Source organism: Ranitomeya variabilis, chromosome 1 (genome assembly GCF_051348905.1).
Source record: "Ranitomeya variabilis isolate aRanVar5 chromosome 1, aRanVar5.hap1, whole genome shotgun sequence".
NCBI classification, from domain to species: Eukaryota; Metazoa; Chordata; class Amphibia; order Anura; family Dendrobatidae; genus Ranitomeya; species Ranitomeya variabilis.
The window spans coordinates 960,385,129-960,405,085 of record NC_135232.1 but is presented as its reverse complement, the minus strand read 5'-3'; the positions used below and the strand labels follow the sequence as shown (position 1 = coordinate 960,405,085).

At 40.1% G+C, this 19,957-nt stretch overlaps 1 protein-coding gene across 2 annotated transcripts in view; it reads left to right on the top strand.

Annotated features, from left to right (window-relative positions):
* NR3C2 (nuclear receptor subfamily 3 group C member 2) overlaps positions 1-19,957 on the top strand; it is a 440,438-nt gene that overhangs the window by 280,196 nt on the left and 140,285 nt on the right. Inside the window, exon 3 of one of the 2 annotated variants that reach the window (XM_077279302.1) lies at positions 16,370-16,521. In XM_077279302.1, the coding sequence (XP_077135417.1) occupies positions 16,370-16,521 (152 nt within the window). The remainder of the gene's footprint in view (positions 1-16,369; positions 16,522-19,957) is intronic. The other variant, XM_077279303.1, reaches the window with a different exon arrangement.

Here is a 19,957-nt window from a genome sequence, read left to right as displayed (position 1 = left end):
AAAGTTGTTTAGGTGGAGAACACAACACACTATTAAAAGTTGTGGATAAGTACAGAGCAATAAATTCCTGAAGTCTTCCCTTAGCACATTTTAGTTTCTATGTATCACCTAATTCTCAAAGCACTTATTTCCACTTATTTTATCTAATTATCGAAATAGTTTGTGTGTAGAATATTCCGTGGAATGTATATCACATATATAGTGCAGACGGTAGGGACAAGTCTATCCCTGCAGCCCTGCAGACACAATGAGCCTATATAATAATAATCTTTATTTTTTTTTTTTATATGTGGGAGGAAACCGGAGTGCCCGGAGGAAACCCATGCAAACACGGAGAGAGCATACAAACTCTTTGCAGTTGTTGTCCAAGGTGGGATTAGAACCCAGGACTCCAGCGCTGCAAGGCTGCTGTGCTAACCACTGCGCCACCATACTGTATATATATATATATATATATATATATATATACATATATATATATATATATACATATATATATATATATATATATATATATATATATATATATATATATATATATATATGTACTGCTCAAAAAAATAAAGGAATCACTTAAACAACAGAATATAACTCCAAGTAAGTCAAATTTCTGTGAAATCAAACTGTCCACTTAGGAAGCAACACTATTTGCAATCAGTTTCACATGCTGTTGTGCAAACGGAATAGACAACAGGTGGAACTTATTGGCAATTATCAAGACACACTCAGTAAAGGAGTGGTTCTGCAGGTGGGGACCACAGCCCACATCTCAGTACCAATGCTTTCTGGCTGATGTTTTGGTCACTTTTGAATGTTAGTTGTGCTTTCACACTAGTGGTAGCATGAGACGGACTCTACAACACACACAAGTGGCTCAGGTAGTGCAGCTCTTCCAAGATGGCACACCAATGCGAGCTGTGTCAATAAGGTTTGATATGTCTGTCAGCGTAGTGTCCAGAGGCTGGAGGCGCTACCAGGAGACAGGCCAGTACACCAGGAAACGTGGAGGGAGCCGTAGGAGGGCAACAACCTCAGCCTTTGTGCAAGGAGGAACAGGAGGAGCACTGCCAGAGCCCTGCAAAATGACCTCCAGCCGGCCACAAATGTGCATGTCTCTGCACAAATTGTTAGAAACCGACTCCATGAGGATGGTCTGAGTGCCCAACGTCCATAGATGGGGGTTGTGCTCACAGCCCAACACCGTGCAGGACGCTTGGCATTTGCCACAGAACACCAGGATTGGCAAATTTGCCACTGGTGCCCCTGTGCTCTTCACAGATGAAAGCAGGTTCACACTGAGCACATGTGACAGATGTGACAGAGTCTGCAGACGCCGTGGAGAGCGATCTGCTGCCTGCAATATCCTTCAGTATGACCCTGGATTCCTCCTAATACAGGACAATGCCAGATCTCATGTGGCTAGAGTGTGTCAGCAGTTCCAGCAAGATGATGCCATTGAAACTATTATTCCAACTCCAGACCTCCGTGGGATATTAGTTGTGATTTACGTTGATAATTTTTAGTTTTGATGGTTCTTAACACATTCCACTATGCAATGAATAAAGATTTACAACTGGAATATTTCATTCAGTGATATCTAGGATGTGGGATTTTAGTGTTCCCTTTTTTTTTGTGAACAGTGTCTATATATATATATATATATATATATATATATATATATATATATATATATATATATATATATATACATACACACCGGTATATATAAATATATATTGAAGCACATCATCACCCCTCCTACATATATTGTCACCTTTGACTGTCTTACCATTTAGTACATTTTTATAACGTGTATTAAATATATATATATATATATATATATATATATATATATATATATATATATATGCAGGAGTCGGATGTTTTTCTGTCTGCCTTATATGACCTTGGTCAGCCATGGTACCGCACATATTCTTCTAATGTACTGAATAACTGTAGTTCACTGGAAGACGTCCATGCTCCTCATGACTGTGTTATCCTTAGAAAACTCAGCTAAACTCACTCATCAGTGTAATTAAGTGTAATTAAAGTGAATGGATTTCTGTTCCTCATCTTATGTATTTCAGGGAAGCGCACAATTCCTCCCTGACTTCTTTGAAATCAAATTGTATCACTTCCTTCTTTTGGAGCAGCCAAGGCTGGAGTTTTATATGTTTCGCCTTTCTGTCTATGTAGTTAACATGTTGGACGGCTCTAAGAATGCTAAGAAATCTCTTCATAGATTTCTCTAAAACAAAAAAATTTAGCGATGCCTATTTGGCTGCTAAACCCATTAAATACTGAGGCTTACATGCAAATGAGATAAAATATTTGTAGCCTTTATGGCAACATTTCAAAATCGCAGAAAATACTTTGAGGAACACTAAATGTAGATATTTCCCTTTATTTTCATTAATTTCATTCATTTGATTTGCCGTATTTTTCGGTTTATAAGACATACTTGATTATAAGACACACCGAGATTTTAGAGAGGAAAATAAGAAAAAAAAATATTTGGAGCGAAATAGTGTGCAAAAACCTTTTATAAAATACAAAAATATTATCTGTGGATGACGCTCTGATATTGGGGATCAGCACAGTGCCTTCAGTACCGTATATTGTGACTACCACCCCCCTAATCCTCAGGAATACAACCACTTACTGTATACATGGATGTATTCTGAAAGATGAGTGAAATGGTAGTCGCATTTGCAATAAACACTTTGGACAGTACATTACAGTGTATATTTACACTAAATATGGCTAGAACCTCCATCATCCTTCAGAATATACCCATTGATACAGTATATTCTGAAGGATAATGGGGGTTGTTTTCTCACCTTTCCTAAAAGGATCTCGGTCTTGTGAATACCGTAGTTGCAACATTACATAGTGTGTGGTGACAGTTTTCACATGTACCGGAGACACTGACACATGTAGACCCATTCAAATGAATGGGTCTGTGCACATGTCAGTGTGTTTCCACGGACCGTGGGCCCCACACGTAGGCATGTCCCTTTTTTTACCGTCAGCATGGGTGGCAAAACGTCCTGCGTGCATGCACATGCAGAATACACATGGATGTTATCCATCTGACACGCATCGGCGCCGGGGATGAAGTGCTACAGTAAGCGCTGTTCTCCGGCACCGGGTTCTTGAGATGGCTCTCATCCTTCTCCCCTGCTCTGCCAACGATCGGCGCGAGCAGAGGAAAACGATGAGTTATATTCAAATTTGAACAATGACAGCAGGTGGGGGCTTTTTGGACTATTACTTCCATCAGCCTACACCTGCTGCCACTAATAACAGTGACAGCAGGAGTGGATGATGGGGGTATTCATCATCCTCCTGCGATATGACTAAATGAATGGAAAACCCTGTGTAGGTTCCTCCGTATTTTCTATAACTGTCCAGGCAAAGCTTACAGCTGGGGGCTGCAACCCTCAGCTTCAGCAAGGTTGGTTATCCAGAATTGAGGGGTCCCCACACCTTAGTTTTACTTATTTAAATAAATAATTAAAAAAATGGCGTGGCGCCCCCCCCCCCCCCCCCATTTTGGACAACCAGCCTTGCTAAAGCTCACAGCTGGAGGCTTGTATTCTGAGGCTGTTAAGGGGCCATAGATATTCCCTCCCTCCCCCTGGCCTAAAAATTGCAGCCTGCAGCTGCCCAGAAAAAGCGCATCTATTAGATGCGCCAGTTCTGGTGCTTTGCCTGGCTCTTCCCACTTGTACTGTAGCTGTTCATATTTGTGGGGTTGACGTCACCTTTGTATTGTCAGGTGACATCAAGCCCACGGCTTAGTAATGGAGAGGCGTCTATAGCACAGTGTCAAGGTATGCCATGTGATGTATAAAGTTGACTGTCAGTGTAGCTCATGTGATGTATATAGCAGTCTCAGTGTATCCTTTGTGAGGTATACAGCAGTCTCAGTGTATCCTATGTAATGCATACAATAATCTGTTGCAAACAAAATCCATAGAACATAATACATACTCAGCAAATCATGGAGAGAAAAAGTTTAAAGCGGCACCACTCTCTTACAGAGGATATCTGAGGGTATGTTCTAAGGAGGAGCAAAAATGTCTCCACAGACGTATTTTAAATACAGTGGTGCTAGCGTAAGAAAAAACAGTCTCAAATGTGGAACCAAACAAGAATGAACGCAGCACTCACCGCCACCGTGGTGGAAATCTTCTTTATTGCGGTGTAAAATACAACATCTTCACGGCACGGGGGAGTGAAGTGAGAGGAACAAGTGGGGCGATACTCATATCAGTAGAACCCTATACCAAGTGGCGCTAAGGGTCAAATCTTACAGGACACTCTCCATTATCTCATTTGTCCATTTGTCCAAAACAGTAACTAATTTTATTTATCACATCTTTAAAACTACCAATGTATAACTACAAAACATAATGAATGAATAAAGCTGGATAATGTGGAACACTGGTGAAGCATCGGTACCCCTTTTACATATTATATATATCAATAAGGTGGATGGGTGGACCCATAAGGTTAGCAGCAATAAAAGTAATGTGCTAGTGCTTAACTTGATCTAATCTTTCATTCAATGCCCCTATACAGTGTTTAATAATCCCTAAGGCTGCTTTCACACTAGCGTCGGTACGGGCCCGTCGCAGTGCGTCGGCCCGACGTACCGACGCATACTGTGAAATAAATGCCCAACGTGGGCAGCAGAAGCAGTCTTAGGACGCTTCCGCTGCCCCATTGTAAGGTCCGGGGAGGAGGGGGCGGAGTTTCGGCCGCGCATGTGCGGTCGAAAATGGCGGACACGACGCGCAAAAAAACGTTACATGTAACTTTTTTTGTGCCGACGGTCCTCCAAAACACGACGGTTGCGACGTGTGGCGATACGTCGCAATGCGTCGGTAATGTAAGTCTATGGGGAAAAAACGCATCCTGCAGACAACTTTGCAGGATGCGTTTTTTTCTCCTAAACGACGCATTGCGACGTCCACCGAACAACGCTAGTGTGAAAGTAGCCTAAGCATATGGATATATACTAGCTATTCACTTACAATCTCACACATACAGTAGTGACATATCCTAGAAAGCCAGACAGCCCCCCGAGGAAGCCCACGCGAAACGCGCTTGACCCCGTGTGGAGACTATGGGTAAGAACCCTGAAATGTAATGTTATGGCAGCATATCATTTCATGGTGAATGCCCTGCAGTGATACTGGCTTTCTAGCATATATGTCACTATGTGTGAGATTGTAACTGAATAGCTAGTATATGCCCATATGCTGCCAACCTTATGGATCTACCATATTGATATATAATATGTAAAAAGGGTACAGGTGATTCACCAGTGTTCCATATTATCCAGCTTTTGTCATTCGTTATGTTTCGTAGTTATACATTGGTAGTTTTAAAGAAGTGATAAATAAAATTTGTTGCTGTTTTGGACAAATAGTCTCTCATCTTTCCTTTTGTTGGTATACAAAAATCTGTGCAACCTATGTAATAGACACAGCAGAGTATCAACATATCCTGTGTGATACAGCTTTAGCCTGTATTACCTACGTATGTCACTGTTCTCTTATAAAGAGCAGAGTAATAGGCTACAATTGCAAAAGTGTCTAATAGAAAAATAAACCAGTCACAGCGCAGCTTAAATTTTATCTGGAGCAGAATATACATGAAAGCTGCTGTATGATTGGTTGCTGTGGGCAGTACAGAGAATTTTACCTATTTGATAAGTCTTCACCTTTATCTTCTCCCCTTTTCCTCATAGTTTGTAAGCTTGCGAGCAGGGCCCTCATTCCTCCTGGTATCTGTTTTGAACTGTGATTTCTGTTATGTCTATTGTCTGTACAAGTCCCCTCTATAAGTTGTAAAGCGCTGTGGAATATGTTGGCGCTGTATAAATAAAAATTATTATTATTATTATTATTATCTTCAGGATATTACAGGGTGACAGGTAGGGTGGGGAGGGAAGCAGTCTGAGGGCTGCTAGGGGGTACTTAATAGCTGATTATACATCCTACAGTTCACAGGAACTCTGAGACTGACTTTAGATCTATAGATTAGATCATATACTGGACTTTTGCTGGAGGTCCCATGACCCAACTTCCTAACATGAGGTGGGGGGGGGTGTATAGCTGTAAATAAGGTAGGATGAACTAAATAAGTAGAGAAAATAGTGATGAGTAAGTAAGCATTGTATTTCCAAAGAAAAAATGCTGGCGTAATAATAATTGATAACAGTTGTAAGGAACTCTGCATACAATTCTGTAGAAGAAAACAAAGTATCAGATGTATTTGACTTCAGAACCAAACTTTACAACACGTAACAATGTTGTAAACCATAATGAGAGTTGGCCACAGATTGTGGGGTTTTTTTGTTGTTTTTTTTTTGCATTTTGTTGTAACTGTGTAACATTGTTTAATAGACGCTTATTTCTCGTATGTCCTTTTAACATGGTCCCTTGTGGAAAAGTTCTACTTATGTTTTGTTGCCTAGGAACAGCCCAGTTTTTTATTGTATTTATTGTCTTATAAAGATAATTATCTGCATCACAAAGTGTCACTATTGTAGTGGCTACAAATGACTGTGGCATAATAGAGCCATTATTTATTTAAAAGCTTCAAAATCTAGGAGGGAGAATGAAATGTTGTCTTTTGAATCTAGGCCAGTAAAGTCCAGGTGTTACTGTTCCTTCCAAGTTCAGGACTGGATGTTGCCTCTAGCTCTTTTTTTTACTTTTGTGTTGATGGCCAGAGGGGTTTGGCAAAGAGGGCTGAAGTGACATTGGCTGGCACAGCACCATGCACACATCACAGAGTGGGTTATTCATAACGCACTACTCTGAAATGGTAGAAACTGGTTATGAATTGCCGGAAAAGACACTGTATTGTGCTGTGTAATTACAGTACTAAATCATTGCTAGGTCCTCTCACTTTAATCAGTGTAAATTAAAAACTGAATGTCCAAGATAAGTGTTAATGCAGACAGAGAGAAAGCGCTGCTGATACACACTATTGTTGCTTTTGGCTCCTTCTTGATTTCTTGCATAGAAGTGTGAAAGTGAAAAAATATTGTAAAATTGCAGTGATATTTCACCATATTCTGCTTTCACTTCAGTTATAAACCTATTTATGTTATTGTGTCTTCTCCTGAAATACAAATTACTGAACAGAACATGAAAGGGGCTTCCAAAACACAATACTGATAGTGTAAACTTAGCTGATGGGCAGATTGTTAGTGGCGGTGTCTCTCCTCTGAGCGCAGTTTTGTTCTTCCATACCCTGCAGAATAGGTGTAGCATTCACATTTTGTCTTATTTTTTTTTTATTCTACACCCTGGACCCGTACACAATAAGTATTAACCTCTTCACGATCTTGCAATTTTCCATTTTTGCATTTTCGTTTTTTGTTCCCCCTCCATAACTTTTTTTTATTTTTCCGTCAATATGGTCATGTGAGGGCTTATTTTTTGCAGGACGAGTTGTACCCTTGGACAACGCCATTGATTTTACCATATACTGCACTGGAAAATGGGAAAAAAATTCCAAGTGCGTGGAAATTGCAAAACGTGCAATTCCACAATGCTGTTTTGGGATTTCTTACCACATTCACCTACAGCTAAAACTGACCTGCCATTATAATTCTCCAGGCCATTACGAATTCGTAGATACCAAACATGTATAGGTTCTTTTTTATTTAAGTGGTGAAAAAAAAAATACAAAGTGTGCAAGAAAAAAAATTCTTCCATTTTCTGAGACCCCATGGCGTCTCCATTTTTCAGGATTTGGGTCTGGGTGAGGACTTATTTTTTTGTGCGCCGAGCTGACTTTTTTTTTATACTGTTTTAGTGTAGATATGATGTTATGATCGCCTGTTATTGCATTTTACTAGATGGTGGCCCAATTCTAACGCATCGGGTATTCTAGAATATGTATGTACTAGATGGTGGCCCGATTCTAACGTATCGGGTATTCTAGAATATGCATACGTAGTATATTGCCCAGCCCACGTAGTATATTGCCCAGCTGTGTAGTATATTGCCCAGCCACGTAGTATATTGCCCAGTTACGTAGTATATTGCCCAGTGACGTAGTATATTGCCCAGCCACGTAGTATATTGCACAGCGACGTAGTATACAGCACAGAGCCACGTAGTGTATTGCCCAGTTACGTAGTATATTGCCCAGTGACGTAGTATACAGCACAGAGCCACGTAGTATATTGCACAGCGACGTAGTATACAGCACAGAGCCACGTAGTATATTGCCCAGCCACGTAGTATATTGGCCAGTCACGTAGTATATTGCCCAGCTACGTAGTATATTGCCCAGCCACGTATGTCACAGGTTAAAAAATAAACATATACTCACCTTCCGAGGGTACCCTTGTAGTTCTGTCGCCTCCTTCTCGTGCAGGACCTGTGATGACGTCGCGGTCATGACGTGATGACGTCGCATAGGCAGCATCAATAGTAAAAACTTGGTCACACAGGGTTAATAGCGAGACCGCTAAGTCTTCTGGGTAATTTCGCAATGCATCTCTGGGAACGGAAGCTGGCGGCAGCCACGCGCGCCTCGACGGAAGGTGAGAATAGCAGTTTTTTTGTTTTTTTATTTTTAACATTACATCTTTTTACTATTGATGCTGCATAGGCAGCATCAATAGTAAAAAGTTGGGGACACACAGGGTTAATAACCGATAATGGAGTGCGTTACCCGCGGCATAACGCGGTCCATTACCACTGGCATTAACTCTGTGTGAGCGGTGACTGGAGGGGAGTATGCGGGCGCCGGGCATTGACTGCAGGGGAGTAGGGAGGGACTAATCGGACTGTGCCCGTCACTGATTGGTCGCGGCAGCCATGACAGGCAGCTGGCGAGACCAATCAGCGACGCAGGATAAAGAGCCACTGGTGGTTTGTGATTCCACCCGTGGCTGTTAGGGGCACATGACATCTGATCAAATCAGCTGTCATGTGCCAGGAAAGATGCGGGCTTAGTGCCGGAGACCGCGTCAAAGGGAGCGACATGACCTATGACTTATTTATACGTCAAAGGTCATGAAGGGGTTAAAATAGGGGAAAACATCTTTAAAGGGAACCTGTCAGCAGGATTTCACCCCCCAAACCTATTAATAGTACATGTAGCTCTATAAAACAAGGGTCCAGCAATGCTTTTACATGGTCAGTTCTTTCCTCCATTACCGAGAAATCAACGTTTGAATTGATATGCAAATGAGACTGAAGAGCTATTTGTAGACCTGAATACTCTGTCACTCTAGCTCTATTCCTTGACTGACAGCCTCCATGCTATGTGACTTCAGGTAAAGGAGTCATCTGTCAAGAATGAGGAGGCAACATCGCACAGGTAATAGAGCTGGGGTGACGGAGGCTTCAGATCTACAAATAGTTCTTTAACCTCATGCGTATCATTTCAAAAGCTGATTTCTTAGTAATGAAGGAATGGACTGGCCATGTAAAAGTATTGCTAGTCTTGTCTTTTAAAGAACTACAAGGGTGTATAAATAGTTTGGAGGGTGAAATCTTGCTGACAGATTCCCTTTAAAGAAGTTTTCCACTACTTGGACAACTTATTCTCATACCCCACACTTTGCTCCGAAGAATTAAAAACGCTTATATTTACCTCCCTTTGCTGGCGTCGTTCCCATGGTGCCGGCACTCGCTCTTCCCGGAGCCCCTGTGCTTTTGTTGAGACGCCTGGCGAATGAGTCCTGGCGTCACTGTCTCCACCTCATGTCGAATTGAATATGATGAGGAAGTGAGCAAGCAGCTGCAGCCCAGACTTCCTCTTCATGTTTGATATGTTTGAAGGCGGGGACAGTGTCGACGACACTGATTGGGCGCTGTTGTCACATGTCACGATAACCACATGAGCTCTCCGGGACCACGAGTACTTACACCCCTGGAACGGCGCCGTTACAGGAGGTGAGTATGGGCATTTTTATTTTATCGGGGCCAAATGCTAAGATCAAGAAGGAGTTTTCCTATTAGTGGGCAACCTCGTTAAGCCCAAATTTCAGTTCAGCTACTTACATTGTGAAACTGCTAAATAGAAAACAACACCAATAATGAAACCCACGGTGGTTAGCCGCACATAACTTATGTATACCTATGAAAAGGCACCACTCATTGATGATATAGAAAAAACACTTTATTGAACATCATAAAACACCAAACATGGTAAGAGATAGCCCACAATAGGCAGCAGGTAAGAGACAACACATACAGAATAAAAAAGGGTAGACACCTGGCAATGAAATCATTGAAAAATATCCTAAAAATTGCTGATATAAAGTACAGATTTTATATGCTTTGTATGTACACAAAAGAAGTATGTTATAATATATTATATCACAATAGTATTTGCAGAGTAGTATACTACAATATATTATAATAGTCTTTGCAAAATAGTCACAATGCAGTGTTACACACCTCTGACGTATGTAATTTAAATGAAAGAGGGGGCTAATATGCCCAATGCGCCACACAGTAAAAATACACAAAAGACTATCATGACAATAAAAATACTACATCAGCTCATATTTACCAAGTGGAATAAATAGCCAGGCGTCCACCACACCCGATGCGCGTTTCGCAAGGAGTTGCTTCGTCCAGGACGAAGCATCTCCTTGCGAAACGCGCGTCGGGTGTGGCGGACGCCTGGCTATTTATTCCACTTGGTAAATATGAGCTGATGTAGTATTTTTATTGTCATGATAGTCTTTTGTGTATTTTTACTGTGTGGCGCATTGGGCATATTAGCCCCCTCTTTCATTTAAATTACATACGTCAGAGGTGTGTAACACTGCATTGTGACTACTTTGCAAAGACTATTATAATATATTGTAGTATACTACTCTGCAAAGACTATTGTGATATAATATATTATAACATACTTCTTTTGTGTACATACAAAGCATATAAAATCTGTACTTTATATCAGCAATTTTTAGGATATTTTTCAATGATTTCATTGCCAGGTGTCTACCCTTTTTTATTCTGTATGTGTTGTCTCTTACCTGCTGCCTATTGTGGGCTATCTCTTACCATGTTTGGTGTTTTATGATATTCAATAAAGTGTTTTTTCTATATCATCAATGAGTGGTGCCTTTTCATAGGTATACAGAAACTGCTAAATATGCAGATTTGTGGTTGACATCAAGTATGTACCAACTCAGAGGGGGGAGACCAAGATAACGCTGAAACTTCACTTTGGGAATTAATTATTCTCTATATTCCAGAATGATTTAGTAATTGTATATTATGCTTTTTGTCTAGTATTCTGTAGTGCCAGTGTGTGCGTTTCTTTTCTATTTCAGTACATCTAAATAATTCAAAATAAAATTATCACTCAAAATGTGCTTTATTGGTCTGGTCATAAATGTCAGTATTTTTGCTTGTCAGATTGATAAATTGTGGTGGGAAGTGTAAGTTGTGGCTTTCATATATCTAGTGCAGCAGAAAGTAAGTAACAAAACAAGCAATGTTTCGCTGACCAGTGAACAACAGCCTGACTGTTGTGACTTTCTGATACCTCTTTCTATGCCGAATCCATCTATGGGATATATGATGTTAGAATATACTACCATAGTCTTTGTGATGGATGATCCTTGTAAATATGTGCTGAGGAGTGTGGGAAGATGCTGTAAGAAGTGGAGCTCTCAATAACTGGGCACCTTGGAAGCTGCCGTGTGTGGCTCTCCCTTAGAGCTATCCTACCGTATTGTGACTGTTCAAATAAATGATCACATTCTTTAAATAATGAATTTGTTACAATTGGATGACAGCTGGACATGTGAACAAAGCCTTAATAAAATTCAGTTTCCATAAATATATTACAAGATTATTGCAAAATATAAAACATTCAAAGCAGGTTTGTCTCTGTAACCAAGTCAGGATTACGGACTCCCCGTTTGTATTAGTCTCTCATAACCTGCTTGTCTTATAGAATAAGTCATTATTTGTACTTACCGTACTTTATTCTTCAAAAGTATTTTGTGTACCTGAAAACAGAGACATTTTGTATATTGATGATTTATGATTTTTTTTCAAATTTTACATGTCTCCAATTTGCTTAAAGTAAATGAAATAAATTGTCGGTTTAACCAGTTTAACCAGAAAAAAAACTTTTCAATATTGCAACACAACACAGGCTTGACACACTGCCAGGAGGGATGCATCCTAGCTTCAACAAGCTGCAATCTAGTAGGAAGGTCATGATATTCTATGGCAACAGCAAGACTTCCTGTAATGCTGGAGTTGAAAAGCGGGTCAGCATCACCATAAGCATAAGTGTTTTTCCTGATTACAAACAACAAAATAGTGTAAAAGAAAAGTAACATCAATTTTGGCTGCCAGCCAGACCTTGCTGTAGTAAATAGGGATGTGCATGCCAAGATTGCTCTGTTTTCAAATAAAGTGGCCTTTTGTGTGAAGACAATTGTCGGGTGTTCTCTGTTATACATCGGGACATAGTAACGTTTTATTTCTCAATGAAAAAAAAATCTTTTTGAAAAAGTGATCTAACAACCATTCACCTTCCAGATCTCAGGCAGACTAGGAAAGACCTGCAACCCAAGTGGGACATTCAGTAGGAGCGGAGTGTGACCATACTGGAATGTCTATCTACTCAATTATTTAGTTTTTAAAGATTTTTGCATATTTTCATGTAGAATAAAATCTTGAACTGGTTTCTGGTATAAGTCATTGTATCCCTCAAGGGCTAATTCAGACATCTGTGATTTTTCTTACACAAAAAAAATGGCCTCAGATTCATCATTGTTTTTGATGAGTTTTCTCATTGTTTAAATTTTACCATCATAGTTTGGGGAGAGGTTTATCAGTTTTTATTGGAAGAAAAAAAACCTGATGGAGGTTTCTCAAGCTTCTCCTATCAAACAGCCCATGAAAAACGAACAGCGCACACAGATGACATCTGAGTGCTGGCCGATTTTATTTTTTTTTCACAAACTAGTAATCTTGCATTGGTGAGTGCTATTTGGATCAAAATTGGACATGTTTTTGTGATTTTGTGCAATGGCTCTAAAGACTATAATAGGTATGAGTACGGATAGTACTCATATGTGAAAAACTGACGTCTGAATGAGCCTTTAAGGTGTATTTATATGCCACACTCAGGAGCAGTTATAGAACCGTGTTTGTAAAATAGAGAAATGTTCTCACATACGCTATAAGCTGCAGTGTAGGTGTACTAGTGCACCTAAAGTGCTCACAATGACTTTGATGGTCCCGCAAAGAGTGAGATCTGTAGTCATTGAGACAATAAATAGGTCCGAGGAGACCTCTTAAGCACAGTTTAATCGTGGATGCTTAATCATCCAAATCTTGGAAAGTCCTTTTAACCAGTTACTTTGTTTTACTTAATGTTAATTGTCCAATTAGTTTTCCTTGAATTGTACAATAACTGGGCCCTCCAGTGCCTGACGAAGCAGTGTAGAGCATCAGTGTTTTTATCTCTGACTTTATTGGAAGGTTTGTATATGATTTCTCTCAAGTATGCTTTGTTCTCACACTGAGAATTTTTTATAGTTTTTTTTTTTCTTTTTAAATCGTGGATCATGATTAGTTACATTGGTGCTAGTGACGAGTGAACATGCTTGGATAAGGTGTTATCCGAGCATGCTCTGGATCTGAGTGTCTTCGGCGTGCTCAAATTATATGAATTATATGTTGGAGTCCTCACACCTGCATTTCTCTCAAACAGGCTATCCCTGCATGTGTTGCGACAAACAGTCGCGAGACATTCAGCTGCGGGGACTATTATTAGAGCACGCCGAAGACACTCGGATAGCACCCGAGCATGCTCAGATAACACCTTATCCAAGCACGCTCGCCATCACTCCACGGTATACAATTCGGCATTGTCCCCAACTGCATTTATTATTCTATGGGAGTGGGTCAAAAACTCAAGTACTTTGTACTTTTTCTTTATGTATGTTTCACTTGTGGTTCTGACATAGCCCATGCATAGATTCGACACAGTGGAAAATTAAAGGGGTTATCCAGGACAAAATTATATTGTATTAAGAGCCAAAAAATTAATAGGCAGGTCAGGTAGTTCCAACTACCTGGCTGTGCTATCTGGCGCTGGCTCTTGCTGTCTATTCAGCTGCTCTATGTCAACAGAGCAGCTCTTCTTCCAAGCTGCCCTATCGATGGGGCGTGACTTCCGACGTCATGCTGATTGACAGCTTGCTTTCCACAGCGATGTAGTGGCTGTCAATCAGCATGGCATCAGCTGTCAACCGAGCAGGAGAAAAGCTGCTGCTTTGTTGACCGCTTTGCGCCATTAGAGATCTGCGCTGGGGAGAACAGGGAGGTAGTTAGCAACTTACCTGCCTGTGAGTTCTTAGGCCAAAAGTAAAAAATGAATATAGTCCTGGATTACCCCTTTAAGTATATACAGGTGTATACTAAGGACCGATAGGCAATCTGTGTGCTGCTGCATTGTGTTTCCAATGCTTTTAGGGGAGAATTCCTCCATAATGCTTCAGATGATGAAGTCTTTTTCTTAGAGATTTAGGTACACTATGGTGGTGCATCCAGGATCAGTACCACACAGATGCAGAATAGGACAGTGTGCTTGTGACCTTACACCAAAGGCAAAATGCTGCAATTAAAAAAGTTCAAAAGAGTTCAACACCCATGCGTTCTGTAGGAGTAAAGTATATCGTCTGTGCTCTATTCATCTCATTATGTCGGCAGTTATGGTCAAGTGAAGTGATTGAGAATTTATCTGACAGCATGCTGCAGACTTGATGCAAGAGAATTTCATTTCCAGCCATCTGTGTATACATGTTGTGCAAGAAACAGCTTTCCTGAACAGACTGACTGAATTTCAAGTTAAAGCGAAGAGATTTAATGCTGTTACAAAATAATAATTTCATTTTCTTAGAGTACATAAAGGGCAACATGAAAAGTCTTTTTTTTGCTGTGAGCCTTTGTTTAGAAAGAAGTAGTTGATATGCTTGTAACCTCGACTTGACTCCCAGTAATCTTCTTCTATGTATGTGAATGCACTAATGAATAGGAGACCATTTAATGTATGGTATAAACGGCTCCATTCATTAGAAGCTCAAAAGCATCATAAACATATTTTATGTAATGTAAGCATTAGCTTTAAACTATGAGTGTCATAATTATTCTCTATTATGCTTATGAACTGTGCCCTTCTAAACAAAGCACCTTCAGTAATTTCCTATACAATTAGTTTGTTCTAATTTGCCCCTAATTATTACACACTGCACATCTACTCTGTTTCTCTGAAAATAAGGCAGGGTCTTATATTAACATTTGTTCCAAAAGATTCATTGGGGCTTATTTCCAGGAGATGTCTTATGTTTCCATGAACAACAATCTACATTTATTACCAGTACGGTATATTTCTTGTTCAATTGTTTACATACTTACTGTTCTGTACCATAGTAAATGGTGGATAGACCCTTCACTAACAAAATCAGACACCCACAAAAGAATAGCATTCAAAAGTCCTCCCGAAACCCCAAACAATAAGGGTTGGCAAGTTTCGGGCTCTTACACACAGGTCGGGTAGTCCAGCTGGCGTCACTCCTGTCACAGGCACATTACGTGCGGCCAGGTCCCATCTGCTCTCTTCCGTGTTCTACTGATGCCAAGTGTAGCGGTTGGCTCCCCGTGGTGACCAAAAGCAGCCATAACACTCTCATATAATGGGCTTGGGAGTGGAGTGACGCTAGCGGGATTATCCGATCTGTATGTGACAACCTGGCACTTGCCAAAATTTGTTATTTTGGGTTTCATGTGGTCTTTTGAGTGCAATTCTATTGAGGGTGTCTACTTTTCTTAGTGAAGGGTCTATCTATCCTACTGTATTCTATTGCCAATTGATTTAGCTTTTTTACATGTATACTGTAGCTGCCTGGACTCTATTTAAACTTACTTTTTTTATGAACTGTGAGGTTTATTTTTGGAGAAGGACATATTTCAAGCTTCCGCAAAAATCCTGAAGATTCATGCTAGGACTTATTTTCAGGGTCTTAATTTCGGGGAAAAACAGTATATACTGTCTGACAGCATAAACGCAATTGCAGCTTTCCTAAATTATTTTGTTATAAGTTTTGATGCAGACTGAATAAGGCTTGAGAAATCCTTTCATGGTTGCTGCAAAAACTCCATTTAGATTCATTGAACTGATTTCGGTGAGAATATACCCATAGTAAGACATAACCTTCTCTCGTGCTTGAATCATCCATCTAAGCTCTGAAGAAAGTTTTCTTTTTTCTGTACTTGCCACACTATTGATTTTTAAATATTGTCACTAATTGTTATTGTTATTAATTCCTTTTTTTTTTCCCTAGTTCTGCACTACGGACCATGTCAACAGGGTCATCTAGACCGTCCAAAGTTTGTTTGGTTTGTGGGGACGAGGCATCTGGATGCCATTATGGAGTAGTCACCTGTGGAAGTTGTAAAGTCTTCTTCAAAAGAGCAGTGGAAGGTAAATGTTCAAGTGGGTGATTATATTTTACTATTTTACTCAATGTTTTTGTTGTTGTGATTTTGGAACATTTACATGCCAGCTTGTTTACAGTGCAGTCCTTTGTGTAACTCTTAGGCTATGTTCACATGTCCAGTAGTGATCAGTTAGAACAGATCCAGTAGCAATCCATTGTCAAAAACGTTTTTAAAAACAGACTAAAAAGCTGTGTCTGCAGAACTATTGGCCAACGGATTGCTACTGGATCCATTCTAACTGATCGCTACTGGACATGTGAACATAGCCTAAAATTTGTACCATTGCCCATTGTATATGTGTGAGTTGCACTGTGCTGTAATGACCATTGCCTGCATTCATCCCTGTACATTCTATTTTTTCCTTTCATCTGTAATATAGTGGTGGTGGTTTGTATACTTAAATTTCTTCTATAAAGTGAGCAATGTGAGAAATAAAATGTCTTTGTTAAGACATATGGAAAAAAGTATTAGCACCACCAATAACATGACAGTGTATTTTCTCTGGGGAATTTAGACTTTAAGGTGTAAAGGGAATATTATCACGCCAAAAATGCAACCATAGTGTAATGCATGACCTGACAAGCTTTCCAACGATGATCCTGTCTGTCTTTTTTATTTACTTGTGAAGCAGCAAACTGGATTAAATCATTTATTCAAAATGCTACATACCGTATGTTTATGACCTACAAAGAATTAAAATTAGTGTTCACAGTGGAAGGTTCATGCAGTGTGGTGTCCAATGGTGTCCAAACCATCCAAAATGTTTCTTGTGGACTGGTAGGACGTTTTCATCTTTAATAGAGTGGCTTGGACAATTTTTTAAATCAAAACTTCCAGGAGACCTCAGTGATATGATATAAATGCAAGCATTATTTTATGTCTCAATGTATAATGCATTTATGGGCTCAGTGAGCACCTTTGTCAAGTAGCAGTGATGGGTCCTAGATTTCATGAACATTTGGTGCTGAAAAATTGTCTTGACCACTTGGTGTTGAGGATAATTCACTATCAATCTTCATTTTTACTGTTTCTCCCGCTGAGGTTCTTGCTGCCATTCCAGAGCGATCATGAACATTGGTTTGTACTTTCTTGTCTCATGAACTCAAAATAGTCCCTGTTGTACAACCTGAATAGGTGAGTCTCCAGTATATCTAGATATAGCCAGGTTTAACTTGATAAATAGCACACCATCTTGATAACTTGTTACAGAATGTTTTCTTGCTTAAAGAGGTTGTCCACCAATGTCAGTGGGGTTACGACACCTGGCATCTCTCAACAGTAGATGGCGACTGATGAATACTGCATATCTGCCCCCTATTGTTTTGAATAGGAGTGGATCTGCAGTACCCCACTATGACCACTACATGGTTGAGAGAGCTGTGCATCACTGCAACAGAACAGTTCTGGCTGCCGCCGACACTGGGAACATCTGATCGGCAAGTGTGCCAAGTGTTGCACCCCCACTAATCATTCATCGATGACCTATACTAAGGATAGGACATCAGTGTTAGTCCCAGGAGACAACCCCTCTATGATGATTAAGATAAACTAACATTGCCCAATCCATTGACTGATGTCATGTAAGGTGTCAAATTACCCTTTTTTGTGCCTTGAAATGCCAGCTCTGATATTTGTGTTCAGGGCTCATACTCTTCTGCGGGAAAAATATATAAGTGCAATCCAATGAAAAATCAGATTGAACTCGGACCAATGGTAATTTGAGTCCCTGCTCATCTGCGATTTTTTTTCGAGGCTGAAATTAGACTGAGAAAAAAAATTGCGATTGTCCTCGTATATCAGACGAGAGTCGCTAATGCAAGTCAAAAAAATGACCTAGGGTTCCCCTGTAATTAACCACCAGCATAGGCTAGGCAGATATCTGCGGGCTGATATTAATAACCTAGGAAGGGGCCATGGATATTGTCCGACTCCCAGATTAAATACATCAGCTCTCAGCTTCCCTAGAGATGGCACATCCATAAGATGCGCCAATTCTGGCATGTAGCCTCGCTTTTCCTGCTTGCCCTGATGCGTTGCTAAGTGGGGTGATAGTATTGGGGTTGATGTCATCTTTGTATTGTTAACATCAAGCCCAGAAGTTAGTAATGAAGAGGTGTCTTTAAGATAATAACAAGCCTTTGCTGGTTATTAATTATAGCGGGATCCTACCTTGTTTTTGGGGATGGTTTTCATACTTCCTGGTATTTGGCTTAATTTTTTTTTCTAAAATCATGCAGATTGCATTACAGAAACACACTAAAAACGCATATGCTTCTTTTATGTGCAGATTTTTCTAAACTCACTAAAGACTACAGAGAAAATATTTCCTTAAATAAAATGCAGATTTACCGCAAGAGAAATTGACATGTTGCAGATTTTAGATTGCAAACTTGCTTTACAGATTAGTTTATGCAGCATGAAAAAGAGCAGTGGGCAAGAAATTCAGAGAAATCCTATTCACTTTGCTGAAACTGTACCACGCTGTGTGTTTGTGCAATGAACATACACAGCGGAAAAACACACCAAATATCCAGGGAACTTGGCCTAAGACTATCATTATAGGTAAGGGGGGTTTTCTCAAGTGTCTTCAGGAGGACACCGCTGCTCTGTCTCCTGGCTTCCTGATTCCCAGGGGCAGCGCGCTCCTGAAGATTAACAGTTCAGTCCAGCAGCATGTTTACTGTCGAGTGCTCTACCAGGTTGCAAGCAGAGACAGCCTTTGCCTAGGCCACATGGGAGAAGTGCAGGGACACAGAGGCTGGTCAGATCCATTGATCCAGCCAGCTTGAGTGGCGCAAGCAGGTTGTAAGACATAACTCCTACTAGTAGCCCTACCCTCTTAAAACTACAGGTGACCGGTAACCTAGGTAATGTGCCGTACACTATAAATTTAAAAGGTATATTGCAAAATTGCTTTTTATTTTTTTTTACAAACGTTTTGCAATTTTACCCTTTTAGGAACTTGAGACAATCCTCTGAATATTTTTTTCAGGTTCCATTATGTCTAATACTTATGATTTGCATTCAAATAAATAGAGGCTAAGTATAGTAGAATAGAAACCATACAGCAACCCAGTGTTAACTGTTGGGTGACAAAATATTAGAACAAACCATGCAGAACCAGTGTGGGCCTTGGAGAATAAAAAGGGGATACGATGAATTAGGTAAACAGCCTACTGTATGCATACCATTTGTGTATGTATCTATATATAGGGATGAACAGACCCGACAGAATTTTATTTCCAATTCCGGGGACCAGAACTGTACCCGAATTTAAACCAGAGCCCAAACCCCATTACAAAAAAATGGGGACCCAAACTTTTGATCTAGAAAATAATCTCTCTCTCCACTCCCAGACTTTCCCCGGAACTCCGAACATTACAGTCTGTGTTCGGCATTTTGGATCAGTCATGAACCATGCGGTATGAACT